Raw genomic sequence first — 21,117 nt, 5'->3', positions numbered from 1 at the left:
CGCACGGGGCCGGGCATCGCGGGGGCTCCCTCAGGGTGCCGAGCTGTTGTTTGTGGTGTTTGATGGCAGTGGCAGTGCCGCGGTGGCCCAGCGTGCCGCCCACAGGGCTGTGTGGGGGCCCATTATTTCACAGAATCACAGAATCAGTAAGGTTGGAAGGGACCTTTGGAGACCATCCAGTCCAGCCCTGCTGCAGGGTCACCTGGAGCGGGTTACCCAGGAACGCGTCCACGTTGTTTTGGAATGTCTCCGGAGGGGGATTTCACGTCCTCTCCGGGCAGCCTGTTCCAGTGCCCTGCCACCCTCAGCGTAAAGTTCGAACTCGTGCTAAAGTCAAACTCCTGGTGTTTTAGTTTATAGCCATTACCCCTTGTCAGTGGGCTCCACTGAAAAGAGTGTGGCAGCGTCCTCTTGGCGCCCATATTTATGTATTTTGAGGGCAGCCGTTTTAAGCACGTTGGGCAGAGGACGCTTGGGGCGCTGCCCTGTGACACGGGACTCGCACAACGTTCTGTGGCATCTGCAGTGTCTGAGCTAAGTCAGACACATGGGGAGCTTTAGAGGAATGGCTTTACTTGTTCAGCTCTCCAGGCTGGCAGAGTGGGCTTCTCAGGGGGAATGTATGTTTTAGGAACAAAGTATTAGGTAGTATCAAACTAAAAAAAGTCCCTTAGTGTTACTAGAGTATTGCAGGCAAGGCCTCCTGACTGTTGATAACTTATCCTATATTCTTTGCTGTCTGTTGCACACACTTTAGGATCCCAAAGCTGATTATTTGTCTGCTAAGAAACAGAAAAGCAGCAAACGCCCTTTTCATGTAAGTTGTGACCGTTTCACAAGGGTATTTTTACATTTATTTTAATTTAAATTTTTTATAATTGATAAAAAAATCTGCAGTTTTATGTTGAGGTATTATATGTTAAAGCACTTCTTGTTCCATTTTCAGAGGAAAAGGTTTAGAAGACAAGATTCTGCTTGCTGTTGGGGAAAAAAAACCCTTATAGCCAAGATATTGAAATGCTGTGCAACATCACTGTAGTTTTGTTTTTAGAACAAACTGAAAACCCTGATCATTTTAGAAGATTTAAAATAATTGTGGGTGGTTTTTTAAATGAATATGCAGAAAACCATGTAAGTAAAATCACTTTTGCAGGCCAATGAATTGCTCAGTATTAACACCTGTTGCATTTAAATTAATGATACTATACTGTTTCCATAATAAGTTTATGTGAATTAAGGAAAAACATAGGTGCTTGCAATGATCTGGGATGTAATTGATACAAAAATATGTCCTGATTTAACCAACAAAATATATTAAGATATCTGAAATTAAAATTGATGTCAAGTCTTTGAATAGCCACTTTAATCCAAAACAGCCTTCAGGGGTTTTTTTTGTTTGATTTTTGTTTTTTTTTGTGATCTGACACTTCCTTTTTCCTGTACAGACTCATTTTATTAAATACTGAATATCCATTTTAAATGACAAAAAAATTAAAGCTGGAATAATACCTCAGATTTTTTCATGTGTTTGGATCTTTTCTGCTTACAAAAATATTTCCATCATGAGCTGTGGAAAGGATTTTGTGGAAACTCTTAAAAAAATTGGATATCCAAAGGCTGATGAGCTTAATGGAGAAGATTTTGACTGGATGTTTGAGTCTTCAGAAGACAAATCATTTTTGGAATGGTTTTGTGGAAACATAAATGGGCAGCACGTGGTACCTGAAGAAGAACTGCAAGATTTTGATAATCTCCTCCAGCATGGTAAGGCTGTTTTGGAAGGAAATGCACTGGATGATGTCCTTAAAACCTTGGAGCCCACAGGTTCAACAAGCAGTAGCCAAGAGGAAGATGAGGAAGAAGTGAAGAAATTGGAGGATGAACTTCAGACTCTTCAGAAGTTAAAAAACCTTCAAATTCATCGGCATAATAAGCTCCAGCTGTTGGTTGCTACAAACAGCCACTTGTTACAAACGTTCCAGAGCAGAGAGGAAGAAGCACGGAAGGAAAGGAAGGAAGGACTGGAAGTGTTTACTGCAGCAAATAATAAGATTGACAATGAACTGCAGTCTCTTATAGCTGCAGTGAAGGAATTTGCCTCTTTCTTCACTGCTTCAGATTCACAACAAGGGTCAGATGCACATCCACTGTTTTTTTCACAAATTTCTTTGGACAGATATTTGTCTGTGGAAGAACAAAACACTGCAGCACTTACATCACACTTAAAAAAGCTTTTTTATGAAGGTATGCCTAAATGTGCTGAAAAGTCGCATGAAGACATCTTTCAGCTTGAAGATTTAATCAAGCAAGTCCCTTTTGATGAGGCTAATGATATGTGTGAAGAGAGGCAAGAGATAGCCAGGCTCCAGGCATCGTATATCTGTGGTCAGAACCAGCTAATTCAGCTGCAGGCTGAAGAGGAAGGCATCAGTTCAGCTATCAAGTGTGCAGAGAGCCTGCTGCACTCCTTGGACAAGGTAAGGTAAAAAGGTGATGGAAGGTGCTGGAGTTTGAAACAGACAGGCAAGTTCCACTGGACCTAGTGAAAGGAATTGCTGAGTGACTGTTATTTCAGTTGTTTTTATGTGTGAAATTGCACTTGGATGAAGTTTTAGTCTTGCTCACAAAACTGCTCTTGTGAAATATCTTCAATTTCCATAGTTAGAAGTTCTTCAGTGTGGTAGAGTACCTTTAATTCTATTTTTTCAGCATTACTACCTTTAAAATCCTAGAATTTATAGTACCTTTCTAGTTTAGTTTAACTTTGAATTTTCAAATTAGACCTGGCTCTTTGTACAGTAAACAGAATCTTAGCTTTGGTTGCAGTTTTGTGGTATCAGGGAGCCAATGTGATAAATGCATTCCTGTTTATATTGCACAGCATAAGCTTAAAAAGTTTTAGTTCATTCACTCTGACAACTCAAGTATTTGTACCAAATAAATGAATCTGAGAGTTAAAGCCCCAGAAGTCTTTCAACAAGTGAGTGACAGGCAGATGTGGTTAGTGGAATTTGTGAAGAAATCATAATGAAAGGAAAGGTATTTGCTTATGCCAGACATGGAATAACTTGAGGCATCACGTCAGTTTGTATATTTTCATTTATGGATGACTAGTATATAGGACTTGATTGATTAGGGTAATTTGGAAAAGATTGATTCTGCCAGCAGTGTTGATATCTGACTGAGTATAAAAAATTATGTTTGCTTGTGAGATTTCAGTTAGGCATGCTTGAAACAGGTGCTAGGTAAAATGCAGCTCTTTTATTTTTAACACAATAAACTGTTTCCTGACCCTGTGATAGAATGAAATTACTTTTTACTGAAATATATTTGTTATCTACTTTGTTCATCTGTATTTGCATTATTTTGTAAAATTCTGTAAAACTACTGTGGAGTTATCATTTAATTTTGTAGCTAAATGTAACATAAATACATGAATCTTATATGAACTGAAGAAATGTTTGGGATGTGGCTTGGCAGGAACCATGAAGAAATTCACAAATATTTTGTTTTATGCAGGATATTGGACAACAGGAAAACTTTGATGCTAAAATATCTAGTTTAAGTGCTGAAATTTCAGCAATTAAAGAAGATATAGCTCGAATAAATAATGAAGAGCTGCTTCCCCTTCTTAAGAAGAAAGCACAACTTTTGACTGCACCAGTGGTGAAAGAATACTTGGATCACCAAATTGCTCGGCAGGACTGTTATGCTGCAATTCAAGATAAAATAGGCAGGCATTTGATAAGACAGAAAACATCATTTGAACTTATTCAGCTGGCTTGTGAACTGGAGATGAAGAAACACCAGGAGTTCAGCTGCCAGCTTGAGAATTTGGTAGAATCTCTGAAACAAAGCACTGATGAGTTAGAGCAGAGACTACAGGCGATAGCTGAGCAAAGTGAGCAGGCAAAGCCAAGGAGCACTATTGGCCCAGAGGATGGCTTAGCTTGCAGGTAAGTGTTAGAGTCACTGTTGGGCTTTCTTTGAAATAATACTGGGGACATGAAGGCTCAGGCAAGGGGAGCCTTGCCTGCTGCCAAGTTCTTACTTACTTGCTGTAGCTAATTAGAATTTTGAATTTTTCAAGAACTGAAGCTTTCAACATGTGAAACTTGTTTCTTGCGTGTCCTTTGAAATTCTTTGCAGGTTTGCCTGAGGAAAAACCTTTCAATTATCAGTCTTTTTAATATTGCTGAAGGATTCCTAATTAATATCCATAACATGAAGAATGTTTAACCCCAAGCCTGTCTTATCTAGCACCTCCTGATACTCTAGAGGTGTAGATGTTAACAGCAGTGATTTCCCAGGCTGTGTGCACGGCCGGCAAGAACCCCCCGTGTGGTAGGAGAGAGGAATGACTCCTTCGGACTGTGACGTGTTCAGCTCGTTTTTGCTTGATTTGCCATCGGCTTTGAGTGTCCTGGTACCCATGTAGGAGTCTGGTTTTTCACCATCAAAATCATTAAGTCTCCTTAAAGTTCAGGTGATACAGTTAAGGATGTGCGCTGTGCTGCTCCTCTATCAAGACTAATAAACCTTTTGATGTGATATATTGTGTAATTATAGGTGTGTTACTGTCAGACTTTTCCTCCTTCTTTAGAATGATGCTTTAAGTGTGGTTTTTTTCAATAATTGATAAGTGATAGCTGAATATGGTTAGGCACAGTGAATAACTGCAAGAATTAGGCAGCATTAATTTTACTCCTATTGTGTGTTTGTGTCAGCTTGTTACATTTTTGTTCAGCTTTATTATAAAGTCTCCAAATCACTGAATATTTCTGGCTACTTTTTTTTTTTTTTAGATAAAGAGCAGTTAAGTTGAAAGATTTAAAAACCTTATAGGCTTTGTAAACAGAAGACACTTGAAAGACATTCAGTTACTTCTGAAATATAGCTCCTCTTAATAAAGCCAGTCTGATTTTATATCAGGGATTAGCTCCTGGAGATTTTGTTATGCAGGGGTGGTAGTAACATTTGGACTATGTCAAGTTGTCTGTAATCTTACTGAGCCCATTCCTGATACAGTTAAGGGTGCACTTTGCTGTAGTGTGCAATGCTGTCTTTTGCATGACTTGTAACTAATTAGAGAATTTCTTAGCAGTCTCTTCATAGAGAGATAGAAAACAGGAAATACTTCAGTAAGCTTGAAAATGTTACAAAGATGGTTCTTATTTCTCATTGGCTGTTGAAGTCTGCTTTCATTCAGCACTTAAAAAAAAACATCTTATTTTGCTCTTGAAGTGTCAGGAAATAGTTGGCAAAAGCACACTGTCAACTTCTATTTGCATTCATGATGTACTTACTAACTGTTACTTTAATATTTCATTGCTGCTAATTTCATATTGAAATATTTGGATTCCTATTAATCACTGCTATGTATAGATGGAATCCTGAAATCCATGGGAGACAAAGTAGTGTTGTAAAAGTGCCCTCAGCAGAACTTACCTTACTCATCCTCTGACTTCTCAACACAAACATGTTCCCTTAACTAATGATGATAGACACACAAATATTTTAACTTTCCTAACTTCTAACTTCGCTTGTTACAGGCTGTATCAGCTCCTGGAAGGAGGAAGTAAAAAACAACAATTGTTTAAGACATACAAGAGCCTGGAGCAGATGGCTCAGAAGTTAAAGCAGGACTGTGCCTCAGTGGAAGATGAGCTGGCAGCATCTGCTCAGGAGCAGTGTCTCCTCTTGTCCAGCCTAGAGGGGCAGGTGGATGCCCTTCGTGGTGCTCTCTATTGTGGAACAAATCGGATCCAGCTCCGCAGTCCAGTGAGCCCTTAATGATTGCTTTCAAATGACTGCATTGTTTGTCATGTTCTTTTACTGATAAAAGGATAGTGTGAAGGCTCTAGACATTAAAACTGTCCCCACTTATTAGCAACAAATGTAGTAACATAATGATGATGGATGCTGAACATTTACATTGTTCTTGGCTAATGTTGGGTTTTTATAAATGCTGGCAGGTAATAATTTTTTGGTTTCTGAGCAAACAGTTGGATCTATCTGAATTTCTTTCAAAGGCATGTGCAGTCCTGTATTCCTGTAAGTCTGTGGTGTGGGGGATCCTTTGTCTGGGTAGGGTGTCACTGGAAAACTCATTTAAGTTGCTCTTTGTTTCATATGGGCTCTCTGCCCTGTTACCTGTAAGACCCCAGTAGTATGGTTTGGCCCCTTAAAAGCCTGGCCATGGCTGGGTCATTTGGACAAAATAGAAATACCAGAATTTTGAAGGACAGCTGTAGTAGGACAATCCTCCTACACAGCTCTCAGGTATTATGCTTAGAACATCTTTTAAATAGGAGCAGGATTTGTTAAATGCACCTTGTTATGGTTTTTAAGTCCTTGTAGATACCTCAAAAATGCATCAAGGGAAATCTTCTGTTACATAATACTTTCTTGGTTAATTATATACAAATATATTTAACATTCATCTGTCAAATGAATTTACAGCATATAGAACAGTTTTTATTTAAAAATGAGACTGTAATTGGAACAGTATGTATTTAGGGATTGCACATTATTAAATAAAATACCTTCCTATTGATTTAAGTTACTTCTTAAAATATGACATCTTGTTCTACTGCTACTGTTTCTCAAGGAAAGTAATTCCTTTAATAAGGGAATAATGTGCAAGTAGATGATTACTCTGCTTATACTGAACTATTACGGGAATGCCAGCTGGGAAAGTTGTAGCTGGTATTTAATGATTTAATTGCAAAATTGATTTGGCTTTCTGTTGTGCTTTTTTCTGTTTGTTTGTTCCCTTTTAAGATTTGACTAGCAATGAAGACTTGTAATTGATAGAAAATGTAATTCACTCATGTCTCTAGGTCAGGTTCAGATTCTTGTGGTCTTAACTCATTTGGTCAACAACTAAATGAAATTACATTTGCATAATACAATATGAGTTCTGTTACATGGAGCTCAAAAATGATATACATTGAATGGAATCCCTTTTTGTCTTTGTTTCTGTTTTTTTTTATTATTCTTTGATTACAAACAAATGGCTTCCCAAAGCAAAAAACCTTTCATATTTCTACTTCAGCTGGTATATTAATAATAGAAAAGTAATAATATTTTGTCTTTTATTTTTTTGTTAGGAACTTACTGAGCAGTTTCACCAACTGGAATTGGATTTAGATGAACTAAATAATCTCCTTAAGGATCTGGTTGCTGATCTGAAGTCGAAGAGAAGCTTTTTAGAGTCCAATAGGCTGCTTCAGATGGAAAGAGACTTGTATGTGTATTTTTTCAAAGATGAAGGGCAGTTGAAAGAGATGGTGGAGAGGCTTGAGCAGCAGTCCCAGGCTAAAGCCAGTGGTCTGGAAGATGAGAATTTTACAACCAGTGCAGTTCTTAATATCTAAACAGCAACGTACTCTTAAGAAAGGAAAATGTCAATGTAAACTGTCTGAGTTTATGGAATAATAAGCATTAGCTTGTCAAGGCTGACACTTACCTGTCACTGCAGTGACTCTTACTGCCACTGTTACCAGCTGAGATTGTGCTGCTCTATGGCTTCTTCTGCCCCCTGAATTCAATCCCTGTTTTGTCAGAACTCTTGGATATGAAGTAATTGTTGGTTGTTTGAAAGAAGTGTGTTCAGGCTGCTCTTCTGCTGGCCTGTGTGTTCATTTCTTCTGCACACAGCATAGCTTCAATAGGAACGTGAACCCTTGAGTCTTTCTGCATGCTAAGAACCTTTTGAACTGCAAAATGAACGTGGAGAAGGCATTCCAGATTTTGGAACAAGGATGTAATGTGCTCATACTGAAGAGGAGAATTCTCAAAGGCAGCAGATATTCCATGATTGTTTCCCTTACAGTTCTTCTAAGAAGACTTGGTTTTGTTAGAGATGTGTTGGAATATGTACCAGAATCTGTTTTAACTACCAAGACCATCTGTTTCAAGACCATTCCAATATCTCTTAATTTAACTTAAGGCCTATCTTCTCCATTGAAACCAGTCTATACTTATTGTGGCTTGTCAATGAACAAGAATTTTAAATTTATCTTTTGTACTTCTGAGTTTGCCTTATAATTTATAATGATAGGCATTTCAATTCAGAGTGCTGATGCTTTCATACTTGTCCTTTCATGTGCATTGTTAGCCCGTTTATCAAATTTTTATATAGCTTCCTAATATACCAATGGAACTAAATAGGCTTTTATAGTATGATAACTTCCAGTCTTTTATATTTTGATGGGATCAGCTGTGCTTGCTTTCAAGCACTGTACATTTTGATGAAGGTTAGTATATTTGTTTAAATTCAGTACCAGTAGTCTTAAAACTGTTTTGATGGCACTCTTTTAACTTCTATGTGATTATAACTTATTTTTAAATGTGTTATTTTTTTAACTTACTGGTTGGGTGTCTTTATGTCTGGATTTCATGCTGCTTAACTCTATACTTTGTGTACATTATTAAATGCCAAACTCTATCAATTCAGTTCAGTGTGGTTAATATTTGTGAGTTTTTCTAGGCCTTTTCTCAGGCATGGTGTCTTGTTTGTATTTAGTCTGATGGGTTCTCATTTTGATCTGCCCCTGGGGCTGGGACTGCTGCTTCCCAGCTTGGGAAGGCAGGAGCACTTTAACCCTCTGTAGGAAAGAAGTGTTGCTCTTAGGCATAGAAGTTGGGAGGAGTTGAGTGCAGGGAAGGATTGTACTTGTGACTCCTGGAATGTCAGGGAAAAGAAAGCCTTTGCACCTCTCACTCTTTCCTTCACATGCTTCTAATTAGAACTCGATGGATATAGCCAGTGCTCATGCAGAGTGATGGGTGTTCCTCTGAATTAGATGCAAATATTTGCACTTTTAAGTATTAAAAGTTGCAAGGTACCTGTGGTCTTGAGCCAAGAAAAATATTTCCGTGTAGGCAGAGGGACTGCTGTTTGCTGATGGTTAAGTTTGACAGTCTGTTCATGCACTGGGTCCAGTGGGAGAAGATCAGAGTAACAGGAGTCCAGCTCCCCACTTGTATAGGAGTAATTGAGCAATAGCAGGTTTTGCTAGAGTGATCGATTTGTACAGCTTGGATCCTTGCAGTATTTTTTAAAATGTTGGATATTTCTCTTGTGTTTGTGACAAGTTTTACACGTTCTTCTGGTCTAACTGTAAAACAACAACAAGTCAGCAGCGTGGACACTGTTACTTGTGATTCTCCAGAGTGTGGTGTACCTAGGGATTCTGCCAAGCATTTGTAGGTATTACAGAATATGGACAGGTCAGCTGCAAAACCAGCTCCTGTTCAGAAAAGGATAACAGTTACAACAACAGTAACTGGGGTCAAAGCTTGTAGGGACTATAAATGTTACTGACCAGTTCCTTAAATTAACAAGCCATAGTAGCTATTTTAAAGTTACTAATATATGGAAGTATTTGGATGCATCAATTATACAAAATTTAAAAAAGTAGAGGTCTTTTATGATAAATATTTTCTGAAACAGCACATAACCAATGGCTGTATATTGTGATAGTATTGCTTGTTTCTTTAATCTTGTGTTGGCTTAATTTTGGCAATTACTGGAAAGTTAACTATGTCTTTCCTGATGAAATCCAAGCACTAGTGACAGTAAATGTATCCATGTGCTAGATACAGACTACTTTAAAGATGCTGGGAGGGGAAAAGTATCTCAGACATACATACTTGTTTTATTTGTCAGATTTTATTTTCTTTCAGTACAAGTTAACTGTACTTAGGACTGCTGATTTTTTAATTGGGGTATTAAAACACTATTTCAAAGAAGTTTGTTTTTATAAATTATTATATTTTTATTTCAAATACAGTACTGATAGGCATGTCTGAGAGCAAATGTAATTTTCCATTGAGAATGAATGGCTAAACATGTTCACTATATTTTGTCCTCAATTTCAACAGAATATAAGTGAGGATTACTCATGGCCCTGATTAATTCATAATTTGTGTGTTCTGTGTTTAGGTTAACCTTAGAAATGGAGCGGTACATAGGATGTGAGATTTCTAAAGTGCCTTTATCTAATATTGCTCAGAGGATTATGACAGCTTTGCAGTCTATTCCTGTAGAAGCTCAGACTAACAGAGAAAATAACCAGAGTGAGTAAAACTTAGCCTGTGTTTTTCTGTTGAAAAGTTGAAACACAACAGTATCAAACCTTTAGCCCCTGTTTTTAAATAGGTGACAAGAAAAGGTGAGACTTCAGGTTTACAGGTCTAGAAAAGGAATTAAGCTGTGACTGTGACATTTGCTGGGACTTTTCCAGTTCAATAATGTTATGTGAGTGCAAGGAATGGTGCCATCAGTTTAATTTTTTCTCTTTCTGTTTCTCCTATGTTGTACAGAATTATATGGGAATTTCAGACTGTCCCTTAAGTACTACAATGTTGTAAATTAGATGCATATGTTAACTTGACTCTGGACTAGATATTTAAAGATCACTGGAGGTACTAGGAACTTAACAGGAAACCTGTGAGCTCTCCAGACTCATGTCTGTCCTTCAAACACATATTCATTAGCACTGTGCTCCTTGTGAAATTCTAGGGGGAAGAGTGAACAAAAGTCCCAGTGAAAGAACAAATTAGGCAATGTTACAAGTACCTCAGCAGTTCCAGAGTATTGTGGGCACTAAGGAGGTTTTGCAAGGTGCAGGTTTTATTCTCAGTTCTGTGCAAATCACAGGCAGTCACATTATGGCTCTGGAAAGAAGTAGGAAGTTAAGAGTTTTGCTTACTTTCAGTTGTCTGTTTTCTCCTGACAGCTAGATCCTGGAATATTATCTGATCAATGGGCTTTAAATCTAACATTTATTCTGTGTACATCGTGGTTTTTGCAGCCACTGTTGTATATCAATTGTGGTTCAGGCTCCTCTTTCAGTAAAATATTGGATCAGTGGAGCCTGGTGATGTAGCAGTGACAAAGGTAATAGTTCATCACTGTGTAAATCACTGATACACATTTAAAGAAATGTGGGATGAGTTAATATAAAACGTTGCATTGTATATGGTACATCTGGGACCAAAACCCAGGTGATTTTAAAGAAAATTCTAGCTCTTTTTAGCCTCAGCTTGATATTTTACTTTTCTTGCTACCTTGTCATTGCCTATATATATATATTTATATATGTATATATAGCTTTGGTGTGGGTCTGTAAAAAGAAGTTTATCTCTCTTAAAAAACCAAAAACAACTGCAAACCTCTGATGTTAGTGGTCTGTTTCAGACTGCATTGAACTGTATTTTATAGAGAGATTTTGAAATTTTTAATTCTACTTAATGGAAAAAATGTTCGTCTTTAGAAGGTAAATATTGGGCTCAAATAGAAAAGATATCTGCAATGTTGACCTAATTGGTGAAATTCTGTGGTTATCCTGGCTGTGGAGCTCCAATCTTTCCATCAAGCCTTGAGGAGTTGGAAGGCAGGGATGGGTTTCTGCTGCCATCTGGTGACACTTTGCCATAATTCAGAAACTGGAAGTTGCAGATCTCTTCAATACCTGTCATACTGATTGTTGTGTGCTGTCAGAGAGAAATGTAGTGCTCATCATCTTCTCTGGGGGTTGGATTTGTCAAGGAAAAGTGTCTAGCTGTAAAACAATTAAAAGCACTGAATGTAAACTCAAATACTATCATTCTTAATGTATTATCTCGTTGTAGAAAGTGTTGAGAAAACAAAGGTAAAATGTTTGAAGCTACAAACACAGCTGTGCCATTTTGGTTGTTCTAACAGCTTAGGTTAGAATTTTGAGCTGGAGCTCAGTGTCTGATTATACACTAGCACCAACATGCATAAATAAGCTTATTTTCTTCAGTAGACAAAGGTCTTGATTGTCCAGACAAGTGTTTTTTTAAAAACAGTTCTAGTAAATTGAAATAGGTTACCTTATGCTTTTTTTGATATTGGTTAACACCATTGTTGTTTCAGGAAGTATCTTGCTGCTGATAATGCCAGTTCATAGCTGACAGCAGCAGTTTGGTGTTGTACCCAGTGTGGAGAGACAAAACACATCCTCTGCCTGGGAGGTGCCTTTTGGCTGGGCAATAAGAGAATCAAGAGATAAAGGAATCCTAACTGCAAGCTCTGGGGAGACCTGTGCTTGAGGTGCCTGTTTCTGTGCCACTGAGATAATTACTGCAAGCCTGTTACCCCTGGCTCCTGCCTTCCAGGCTTCACTTGCTTCTCCTCTTCTTGGGACTTGGGGACAGTGTTAAGGCAGAAGAGAAATGTGTGTCCTAATGGTTTCATTGTCATGCCTGTTCTGTTGCAAGATGAGCAATGTGAAAAAATCCCCTGCAGGTGAAACATGGTCAGTTTGTAAAGCATGATGTGCTAAACTCAGATACAAATAATGCTTTATAGAACAAAAGTTTTGTGGAATACTGCTGAATTCCAAGAAAACAGTTAAGCTGTGTAAAGTTTCTAGAGTTTGGATTTTTCTTTTTTTTTTTCCTTTGTGCTCATACCCCTAGCTTTACTATGACCAAAATGAGTTGTGTTTCTTTGAAAGAGGCAAATTCACATAATTATGGTATTCCTCTGAATACCATGGAGAAGGTTTTTCTGCTTTGTAGTGAATTTTAAATAATTTTTTTTCTTACTGGTGACAGAACAGTCTTTTAAATATGCATATTTTGGAACCTGCAAGGCTCCTGTCAGCATGAATACTAACTTGATAAATGGTTGTCGAGGGAAATTTTTTTTACACTTCTTTCAGGTTTGGTATAACTGTCAGTAATATAACCCTGTATGAAACCTAAGATATATGGGCTACTTGCAGACTGATTGTGAATTGTTTCTTCTTTTTTAAAGGTATAGAGAAGACAAAGGAAAATAAACTAGGTGATAAGGATGCACATCTGAGAAATGAAAAGGCAAGCATTTTGTAAGATTGAAAACCACTAAAAGCAGTCTTTTGTAGCAGGTTTGAACTTACAGATTGGTTCTTTCATAACAAGCTTTATCATGATACATTTTATGCAGTCATAGTTCAGGTAACTTCCTCTGTCTTATTTTACACTTGGCCTATATTTACCTATGAGAGTCTGGGCCCAGCTTCTGTTCCCTTTTTACAAGAAGTTGGACTTTTGTGACAGATTGATCAGAAATGAGGTTGCTGCATTCAGACAGTCAGCAGAGTTTAGAAATGTTCTCAGACTCCTGTTACTGAACAATCATAAAGTGAGCTGATTTGTATGAAAAATTACTTTGTATTAGGAAGCTTAATTTTGGGTTTAATCATTTCTCTGAATTTGGTTTGGTGTGCATGTGAGTGAGTGCCAGTGCAGGAGTGGGAGCAGGTCACTGTGGCAGCCCCAGCCCAGGCTTTGCTTGTAAAATCCATCGAGTTGATTGATGAGTTGCAGATGCTGCAACTAATCCCAGCTGCAAATTTCACAACCTTCCTTACTCTGACTCTGGTCCATGTTGCACACTTCAATTCCATTCAGGTTGCTCAGGATGCAGAAAACTGATGCCTTGTGTGGAATGAGATAGTTTCCTACAAATTATACTGGCTCACAGGCAGCTGTGGGTGCACATGGAAAGGAGTGGAACCCCTTTTTGTAATGATGACACTCTAATTTTGACTTGCTGCATCTAATGAGATCTTCCTACATTGACATAAATTATGAAACTACATCCTGGGAGTCATTTTCTCTACTTCCAGCCATGTCATTATTTCTAATAGAAGGTCAGTTCTTCACAGAAGCTGCTGTTTCTCTCTGTGGTTAATTGCAGTTCCAGCTGTATTATTCTGACTTGATAATTAAATTCCTTTGTTTATATTTTTTGAATCTTTAAAAGAGAATCGCTTATTCCTGGTTCTATAATTACTAGAGTGTCCTAATTTAAATTCTGCTGTGTTAAATGATAAAACTATTTGCAGTTTGTCTGGAGAATACACTTGAGAGAATTAGTTGTCTTTCTATGGCTCTTAAACATTTGGCCCTTCTGTGATAGGATTTTTCACCTTCTGGTAACTTTATAGTGCCCACCTTTTGATTAGCATTGCAAAAATCCAATAATTTGTCTTCATTTGGAACAGCTACTATTCATTTTGGCAGTAGCAGAAGCTGAATTAGCTTCCTTTTCCTGTTTACTTAGAGTGTTAGAATTACCTTGTAATTGTACTTTTGCTGTAGAGTAGATCCTGTGAAGTATGATCTAAAGCAGTCTTAAGCCTTTTTCACCACTTGACTCTATAGTTCTAAGGTTTGGGAATATGGGAACTGGTTTGAGGGATATTGTGAAACCATAAAAAAGCCCCAAACTTACTGGCTTTGTCATTCTGGCTTGCTCAATCAATTCAGATGGGATGGAGGTGGACAGTAGCCTTTGATCAGTGACAAAAGTCATCTTGGGGACTGGAGGGAGCCCTGTACAGGAGGACTTTGTGCTTCTTCGAAGGGAGGAGGTCTCAGTTTTTGCAGTGGTAATGACAGCAGATGAACTGAATGAGGCTGGGCTAGAAGAGACCAAAATACAGTAATTATGAGAGATTGCAGTTACTTTCCAGTGGAGTTGATGAATATTAAGTTTATGCATGATGCTCCAACAGAAAATTAGGAGACAACTGCTTTGTGGAACAGTTAGAGAACTCATGAGAAAAATTTGTTTTTATTTGATTCTGTGTGAGATCAAGTCCAAAACCTTCCCTGCTGACAAGTGCTCTTACAGAGACTATAATCTTTTGGAGACATTGAAAGATAGGTAAGACAGTAATGATTAATTTTCAACAAGAAAACTATATAAAATTGAAGAAGCTTTTAAAAGAAATTATATGGAATTTTGGATAGAAGCTTTTAAAAGAAATTATATGGAAATGCCCTCCAAATCCAGAACATTTGTAGGTAGTATAGGGATTTATTCAAAGTAGAATATTGATGATTTGAAATGAATACTAAATTGTGTCTGGAAAAAGTAGTATGGCTAAGAGGCAGTATGAAGGAGACTACTGAAAATGTCATCATGCAAAAATGTGAGCTTAGCAGAATTTGTATTATTCTATACTTGCCTGAATTGACTAAGTTAAATGAAATATACAATGGCATAGTTCAAAATAACTTTGAGGAAAAGCTTGCAAATGCATCACTAATACATGATTTTTTCAAATGCCTCTGGAGCAGAAATCTTGCCAGCTCCTCTAAGGCCTCTTTGTGATTGAGGCATAAAAAGGATCGAGGGAAGATGCAAATCTGTACATCTGTAAATAGTTAAACACACATTTACCTTGGGGAATCTTGGAAGGGTCACTGATTGCCATTCCAGAGAAATAAAATCAAGGCAGAGGATCTATTTCAGCTGAGGAGTTTGTAGAAGAAACTAGCAAAATAAATAGTAAGAAAGCACTAGGGCCAGTAGCATAGGAAGGAAGTTTCTGAAGGAAATAAGGATGGAGGGGTAGAATTCCAGCATTACCCTGCAGCATCTTGCTGAATGCTGTTTAGTAGCATGCTGCTTTAGAGGGATCCAGGGACTATCTGGAGTAGGAAAAACTGTTCTGGGTATAGTGGATTAAACAGAATAGAATGTAATATTTATTCATACAGTTCATAATACTGCAATGCAACTTTCTTATGTATTTTTTATGTCTTGCAATCCTGTAAGTTGCTTGAAAGGATTCAGCTGATTCACATACTTGAGATTCTAAAGCAGTCATTAAAGTCCTGTGCCAAAAGTTCTGTAACAAATGAAACTGTCCTGAAAAGTGCTCTGAGTGCTGAAGCTAAAGATGAAGGGTCTCTTCCCTCTTCAGACAATAATAACCTTGTCACTATGGAAGACAGGCTAACTGGACTAGATACCTCTTACAGTTGTTAATTTGCCATTTTTAGTGTTGGACTAATAGTAGGTTAAAAAAGAAGTGGTTGTGGATGCAAATGGTGTATGTCAACAAAATCTCTACTGATACATATTTGAATTTTGGTTTATGTAATGTGGTTCCCCTAAACTGGCTCTGTTTTGTTAGTATCAACAGTTTTTCATAGAATTTTGCTTTCTTGAAAGCTTATCTAAAGTAACTGAGTGCAGTTTTTAATTTCTCCTTGTAAATCAAATAGTTGGTTTGCTAAAAATTTCTGATTTTCCCAGGAGGATTATGATTCCAGAATTGCCACATTAAAAACAACTGTCAGCCCTGAAAAAGGAATTGCTGGTCAGATAGTCAGGACAGTGCATATGGATAAAATACTTGGCTGTCAAGATACCCAAATATTGAGCTGTTACCAGGATTCAGGCTTCCCAAAATGGGAATATCAAGAAAGGAGTCTTTCAGTAGAAGAAAAAGCCCTGAAGGATGGGAGGAACAAAATAGTTATTCCTCTTAAAAGAAAGCAAAATGTATCTACATCTTGTTCAGAGAAAACAAGAAAATTGCATGTAAATACCTCCATGTTACATGAAAGAAGATACAGCTGTACTCCTGGACAAATAAAGTCTTCTGGAAAGTATCCTTGTGATATCAGCAGTTTAGGATGTGAAGAAAAAAGCAAACTCCTTACCACTATAGAACAGGCAGCAGCTTTTATCACTACTATGATATTTCAAGATGGTTCTTCCCAGCTCAGCTCAGAGCAGGTTAGTGAAGGAAGGGTTTTATTTAGAGTCACTTCTGTAGAACCATTTGAATGTGCATGTGAGTGATGATCACAAACCCATGCTCATTGGCAACACTTTTGTGTATGACATACCAAAAATTACATTTTACATTGCATTTTATTTTCAACTACCAAGTAAAACTTAGAGAAAATGAAACCACTAGGATTTTTGTTTCAAGGCTGAAACACTTGCATGCTCCTCTACTGTGTCAATGGTGTATGCAGTAACTGTAGTGTACATAATAGGTTTCCTATTGTAAAATACTTGGGAATTTTTCTTTATAGGATTGCACAAAATCTGTCAGAGGAAACACTATTGTAATTATGCTTAACAGGCCTCTACCTCATCAGTCAAAGGAGTGGTTGTGCTGGTGAAGAATCAGACTGATCAGCCTTGTCCTCCAGGTCACACTTCAACTGGCTGTTCTTGGAATGCTGCAAATGAAAATGATAAATTAATTTATTTAAAAACTGAACAGTCATCTCTCTGGGAACGAGAACCAGCTCACAAGAAATTTTCTTGGTGAGAGCATGAAGGAAAAAATACTCTTGCTTTACATATGCTTTGAGCAGTAATGATGTTGGTTACCTAGCACAGGCCTGATCTTTCCATGTCAAGCTCGTTCAATTTCATTTTGGCTGTGTTAGTTCTGTATCAAGTCTGGGCTAATGGAAACCAAATAACAATTCCTTTGGGCTCAGCATATCACTGACTGCAGCCTTTTCAGAACTAGGTTGGGATCCTGGGAGGAACTGTTTACATTCACCTGCAAATCCTTTATGAACTGTTAAAGCTGGACAGCACCAAAGAATATGTTTTGTCCAGGTTTATCTTTCCTGTATTTTATCTTCCATTTCCTGAACTGCATTTCTTAACTACTACATTTTTGATGGACATTATTGTGATAAACACCCTTTCTGAGCTTTGTTAATACTTTCAATCTTTTTAGCACAATTTTTTAATGGCTTTTGACATTCCAGATGAAGTTTTACTAATATTCAGTAATAATACAATATAATTTTGGAAGTAAAGGCTTTATGTATCTGCTTAATACTTATACTAAATTTTAATAAAAAGCTGGACCATGTTTTAAACTTCCAGTTATTATAACCAAAGTCCATTTTTATTCCTATTAACTTGAAAATCATAACCCAAAAAGGCAAAAATGAGAACTGAATCTGATTCCTAGGTGTAATACTCTAGCATGTTAAAATTCCATCAGAATATTTTATGACTTTCAGTAATTGCTGTCTTATTGTAAACTGCCAAATTTGGATTTTTAAATTACAAAACATTAATTTCAAGATGCAGGACTTGGTTCTTAGTTCTAGTTCTACTTGAAATTGTGGCATGAAACAAGGCATGGCTTTGCTTCTCCAGCTGTAATATTGGGGTTACATGATAAGTACTTTAATAACATGTTGTCAGCTTGAATACAGGTTGTTGGGAACTGAGAATAACATAGCAGTAAAGCATGTACATGTGAACAGTAAAAATTTGATAAGCTGATTAAGAGTATTAGTATTTAGATGAAACCTATGGGTAATTATTTATTGTAAGAATTGTGCAATTGTTTAAAAATGGATCTGTAATGCATACAGCAATACCTTGTGAGCTGTGTGATTTCTAATATGTCCAAACCCTGGAGCTGTGGTCTCATACCATTAAAAATGCTTTATAAAAACTATTAGTTTTCTATATTGCCCAAAATATAACTTACTAAACAAATGACACACATAGTTGGTAAATCTATATACTAATATATATGTAGTTGGTAATATCTATTTAAAAGATCATGAATGAGGGAATTATAGACATTTTCAAGGGGTATGGAAATACTTTACAAAGATGAAACATTTTGGATTTAAACAGCATATTAACACAGGGCAGTTTTGGCAATGTAAATAGTTTAGTAACTTTAAAATCAGTGTTTTATAATGCTATGTCAGTTTATCCTCTGTGATCTTATTTGGGTATATTGGAGCACTACAGGGATGCCAGTTGGTGTTTTGGATTAAGGTTGCACCTCAAGAGTTGAACAAGGATTTGTTTTCTTTATGTACATGTGATAAAGCATATCTGCTAGGATGTTTTAATTTCTTATAGAGCGTGGCTTTGAGGGTTACTGAATTGAGAATTTAATATTCAAATGCAGTATTCTGTTCTTACAGGAATAAGGAAATGTCTTGGGTTAACTGTTTAGTATTAGGAGCTAATTAAAAAAACAAAGTAAATAGATTGACTAAATCCAGGAGCAGTATAGTGTGTGTTAATGAACTACTTCTGTGCAGGGAAGTGTTGTTCCAAATGCTGCAGTGCAAAGTTCCAATAATTTGCTTCAATGCAAAAGATTTCCTGAGGACTCTACTTCAAATTTATGGTAATGAAATCAGCTGGAAACAAGGCAAGTATTGAATCTATGATCTCATCCTGTCATCTCTGTGCTATTGGTGTTTCTGTTAAAATCACTGAGTGTAGAAATAACTAAATTTACTAAGTAATGTATTACTTACTAAATTAAGTTATATATTGAAAAACAGAGCTTAGTATGATACAAAAGAGCACCTTTCTTGGAGGAGGTTGTGACCTTGGCATGTCAAGCCTCATGGATTCTTCTCAGAGTAGGAATTAAATCATTGACTTAAGGATAGCTTCCAGTGGAAACAAAAGCTCTCAACACAGTCCTGACTGTGAAAAGGTCAAAGTACTTCATGTTTCATATTTCCTAGGAAAAAACTTCTTCTGCTAAAAGGAAGGGCTAAAATAAATCCCAGAGATGCTCATAGTTGTCAGAATTAAGAATCACTTAAATGGCCCCATGTTCTTTTGATAGAAACAAGTAAGACTCTTTTCTGTGGATTTAAAAGCAATTGCTAACAACAAGCATAAGATGCAAATATGTCTTTTTTGTTTTGGTTTTTTTGGGGATTTTTTTGTTTATTTTTGGTTCCATATATCAAATTGTTGAGATATTAGGGCGTGGGTTGGGCTCAATGATCTTTAAGGTCTCTTCTAACCTAGTCATTCTGTGAATTCTGTGAAATTACTGCTGAGTGAGTTACAAAAGTACATGCGACCTTTCAGGAAGGGCTGTCTCTATGGAGAATCATCAGCTTGTGTTCAGCATCTGAAAAGTTTCAGTAAATCACAGTGAGGGTCTGTACAAAATCCAGCACTGGGAATGGCAAAGGTGGGAAAGGAAATGCTGTAATGGCACTGGCCATAGTGACAGTTAATAACTTGTACACACAGGAAGTATTTGATAGTACCTGATCCATGGGATTTGAATCTGAAGTTTCTAGTAACCAAACCAATTCTTGTTTAGGCTTTTAAACTTTGAAACTTCATGCTTCTTCACACATTATTTCTGCTAGGAAAAAAACAAGCACACAAGCTCCAACAAAACAAACAAAACCCCTAAAATTCTCTTTAGAGTAGTCCTGTAGCTGTAACTGCGTTATGGACATTAGAATTTGCTTCCAGGTAACTGAGTCTGCAAGGTTGTGTAGCATGGAGCCCTCTATAAATGTCCCTGTAGGTCATGGTTTGTTTTAGTTAGGGGTTACTGAAGAGGATACTTAGGTTTATCTTTGAATATATCACAAAGCAGTCTAGTTATTGGTTTCTCCTGCTCTTTGTAGAAGTGCAGGACACATGTTGAGATTGTAGTTCAAAGGAAAGTGAAACAGCTCTGGGCTTGGCCCATCCTATCCCTCTGTGTGAGCATGGGGGTGCAGTGTAAGCACATATGATGCTAAAGAACAAAAGGTTCTGAGTTTTGGCAACAGGGCATTGTGCACCCATATGTGAATTCATATATACATTAACAGTCTTGGTCTGTTTGCTAGGAAGTAAGTCTCTCCCTGATCCCCAACAGCAATTCTGTGGATATCAGTCAAGTTAACAACAACAATAAGAAAACTACCAGAGGAAGACTCATAAAAAAACCTTCAGCTTGAAGTTTTTCAGTTCTAAGAAATGAAAGTTTTTACAGTAAATCTCAGGAGCCAAAAGTTTACTTATATTTGAAAACTTGAGAAAATCAACCAACCAAAAAAATTCACCCCAACCTCACAAAACAACACTCCTCAAAAATGTGCAATACTACACTTCCTCCTGTGTAGTCATGTTATTGACTATGTGTTACAGCTGTGAATTCAATATTTGATATTTTTGTGGAGTAAATACTTGTCCTTATGATGTGTATGTGCAGGAAAGATGGGCAAAACTTTAGAGCTATTTTTCAGTATGGGAGGTATTTTAAATATTTTGAATAACTTGTTTTTGTAGTTGCCAATAGTGTCGTGTTAGATCCAAGGATTGCAGCATGGCTGATAAACCCCAGTGACACAGTTCCTTCCTTTGAGTGTTTAATACAGAAGTATTTTGAAAAGCCTTTTTCAAAGGGAGCAGAGAATACAGATACAGGCACTTTGAGAAATGTATCTGTAAGTAGTTTGTTTTCAATTGTTTGGGTTAAAAAGGGAAGGGAATGATAATAGAATTACTTTTGCTTAGAAGATATTGCAAAAGAA

General features: G+C 37.1%; 2 protein-coding genes across 2 annotated transcripts in view; both read left to right on the top strand.

Moving 5' to 3' along the window:
• Positions 1-1,561: 1,561 nt before the first annotated feature.
• HAUS3 (HAUS augmin like complex subunit 3) lies at positions 1,562-8,460 on the top strand. Its single transcript, XM_071447390.1, has 4 exons — positions 1,562-2,477; positions 3,520-3,956; positions 5,553-5,781; positions 7,113-8,460. The coding sequence occupies exons 1-4, from the start codon at positions 1,563-1,565 to the stop codon at positions 7,377-7,379; spliced, it is 1,848 nt and encodes a 615-aa protein (XP_071303491.1). The 5' UTR covers position 1,562; the 3' UTR covers positions 7,380-8,460.
• Positions 8,461-8,584: 124 nt separating this feature from the next.
• Positions 8,585-21,117, top strand: part of POLN (DNA polymerase nu) — a 91,145-nt gene continuing 78,612 nt past the window's right edge. The window contains exons 1-6 of the mRNA XM_071447389.1: positions 8,585-10,086; positions 12,797-12,858; positions 16,076-16,561; positions 16,917-17,104; positions 18,874-18,986; positions 20,873-21,030. Of these exons, the coding sequence (XP_071303490.1) occupies positions 9,966-10,086; positions 12,797-12,858; positions 16,076-16,561; positions 16,917-17,104; positions 18,874-18,986; positions 20,873-21,030 (1,128 nt within the window). The 5' untranslated portion in view covers positions 8,585-9,965. The remainder of the gene's footprint in view (positions 10,087-12,796; positions 12,859-16,075; positions 16,562-16,916; positions 17,105-18,873; positions 18,987-20,872; positions 21,031-21,117) is intronic.

Source organism: Agelaius tricolor, unplaced genomic scaffold, assembly GCF_023055355.1.
Source record: "Agelaius tricolor isolate 1412-34295 unplaced genomic scaffold, bAgeTri1.0.p SCAF_24, whole genome shotgun sequence".
In the NCBI taxonomy this organism is placed as follows: domain Eukaryota; kingdom Metazoa; phylum Chordata; class Aves; order Passeriformes; family Icteridae; genus Agelaius; species Agelaius tricolor.
This window is presented reverse-complemented; position numbering and strand designations above follow the sequence as displayed.

Coding starts and splice junctions, on each gene's coding strand:
- HAUS3 (XM_071447390.1), top strand. CDS start 1,563: ATGAGCTGTGGAAAGGATTTTGTGGAAACTCTTAAAAAAATTGGATAT. Junction 2,478..3,519: donor TGCTGCACTCCTTGGACAAG/GTAAGGTAAAAA, acceptor TGTTTTATGCAG/GATATTGGACAACAGGAAAA. Junction 5,782..7,112: donor GGATCCAGCTCCGCAGTCCA/GTGAGCCCTTAA, acceptor TTTTTTTGTTAG/GAACTTACTGAGCAGTTTCA.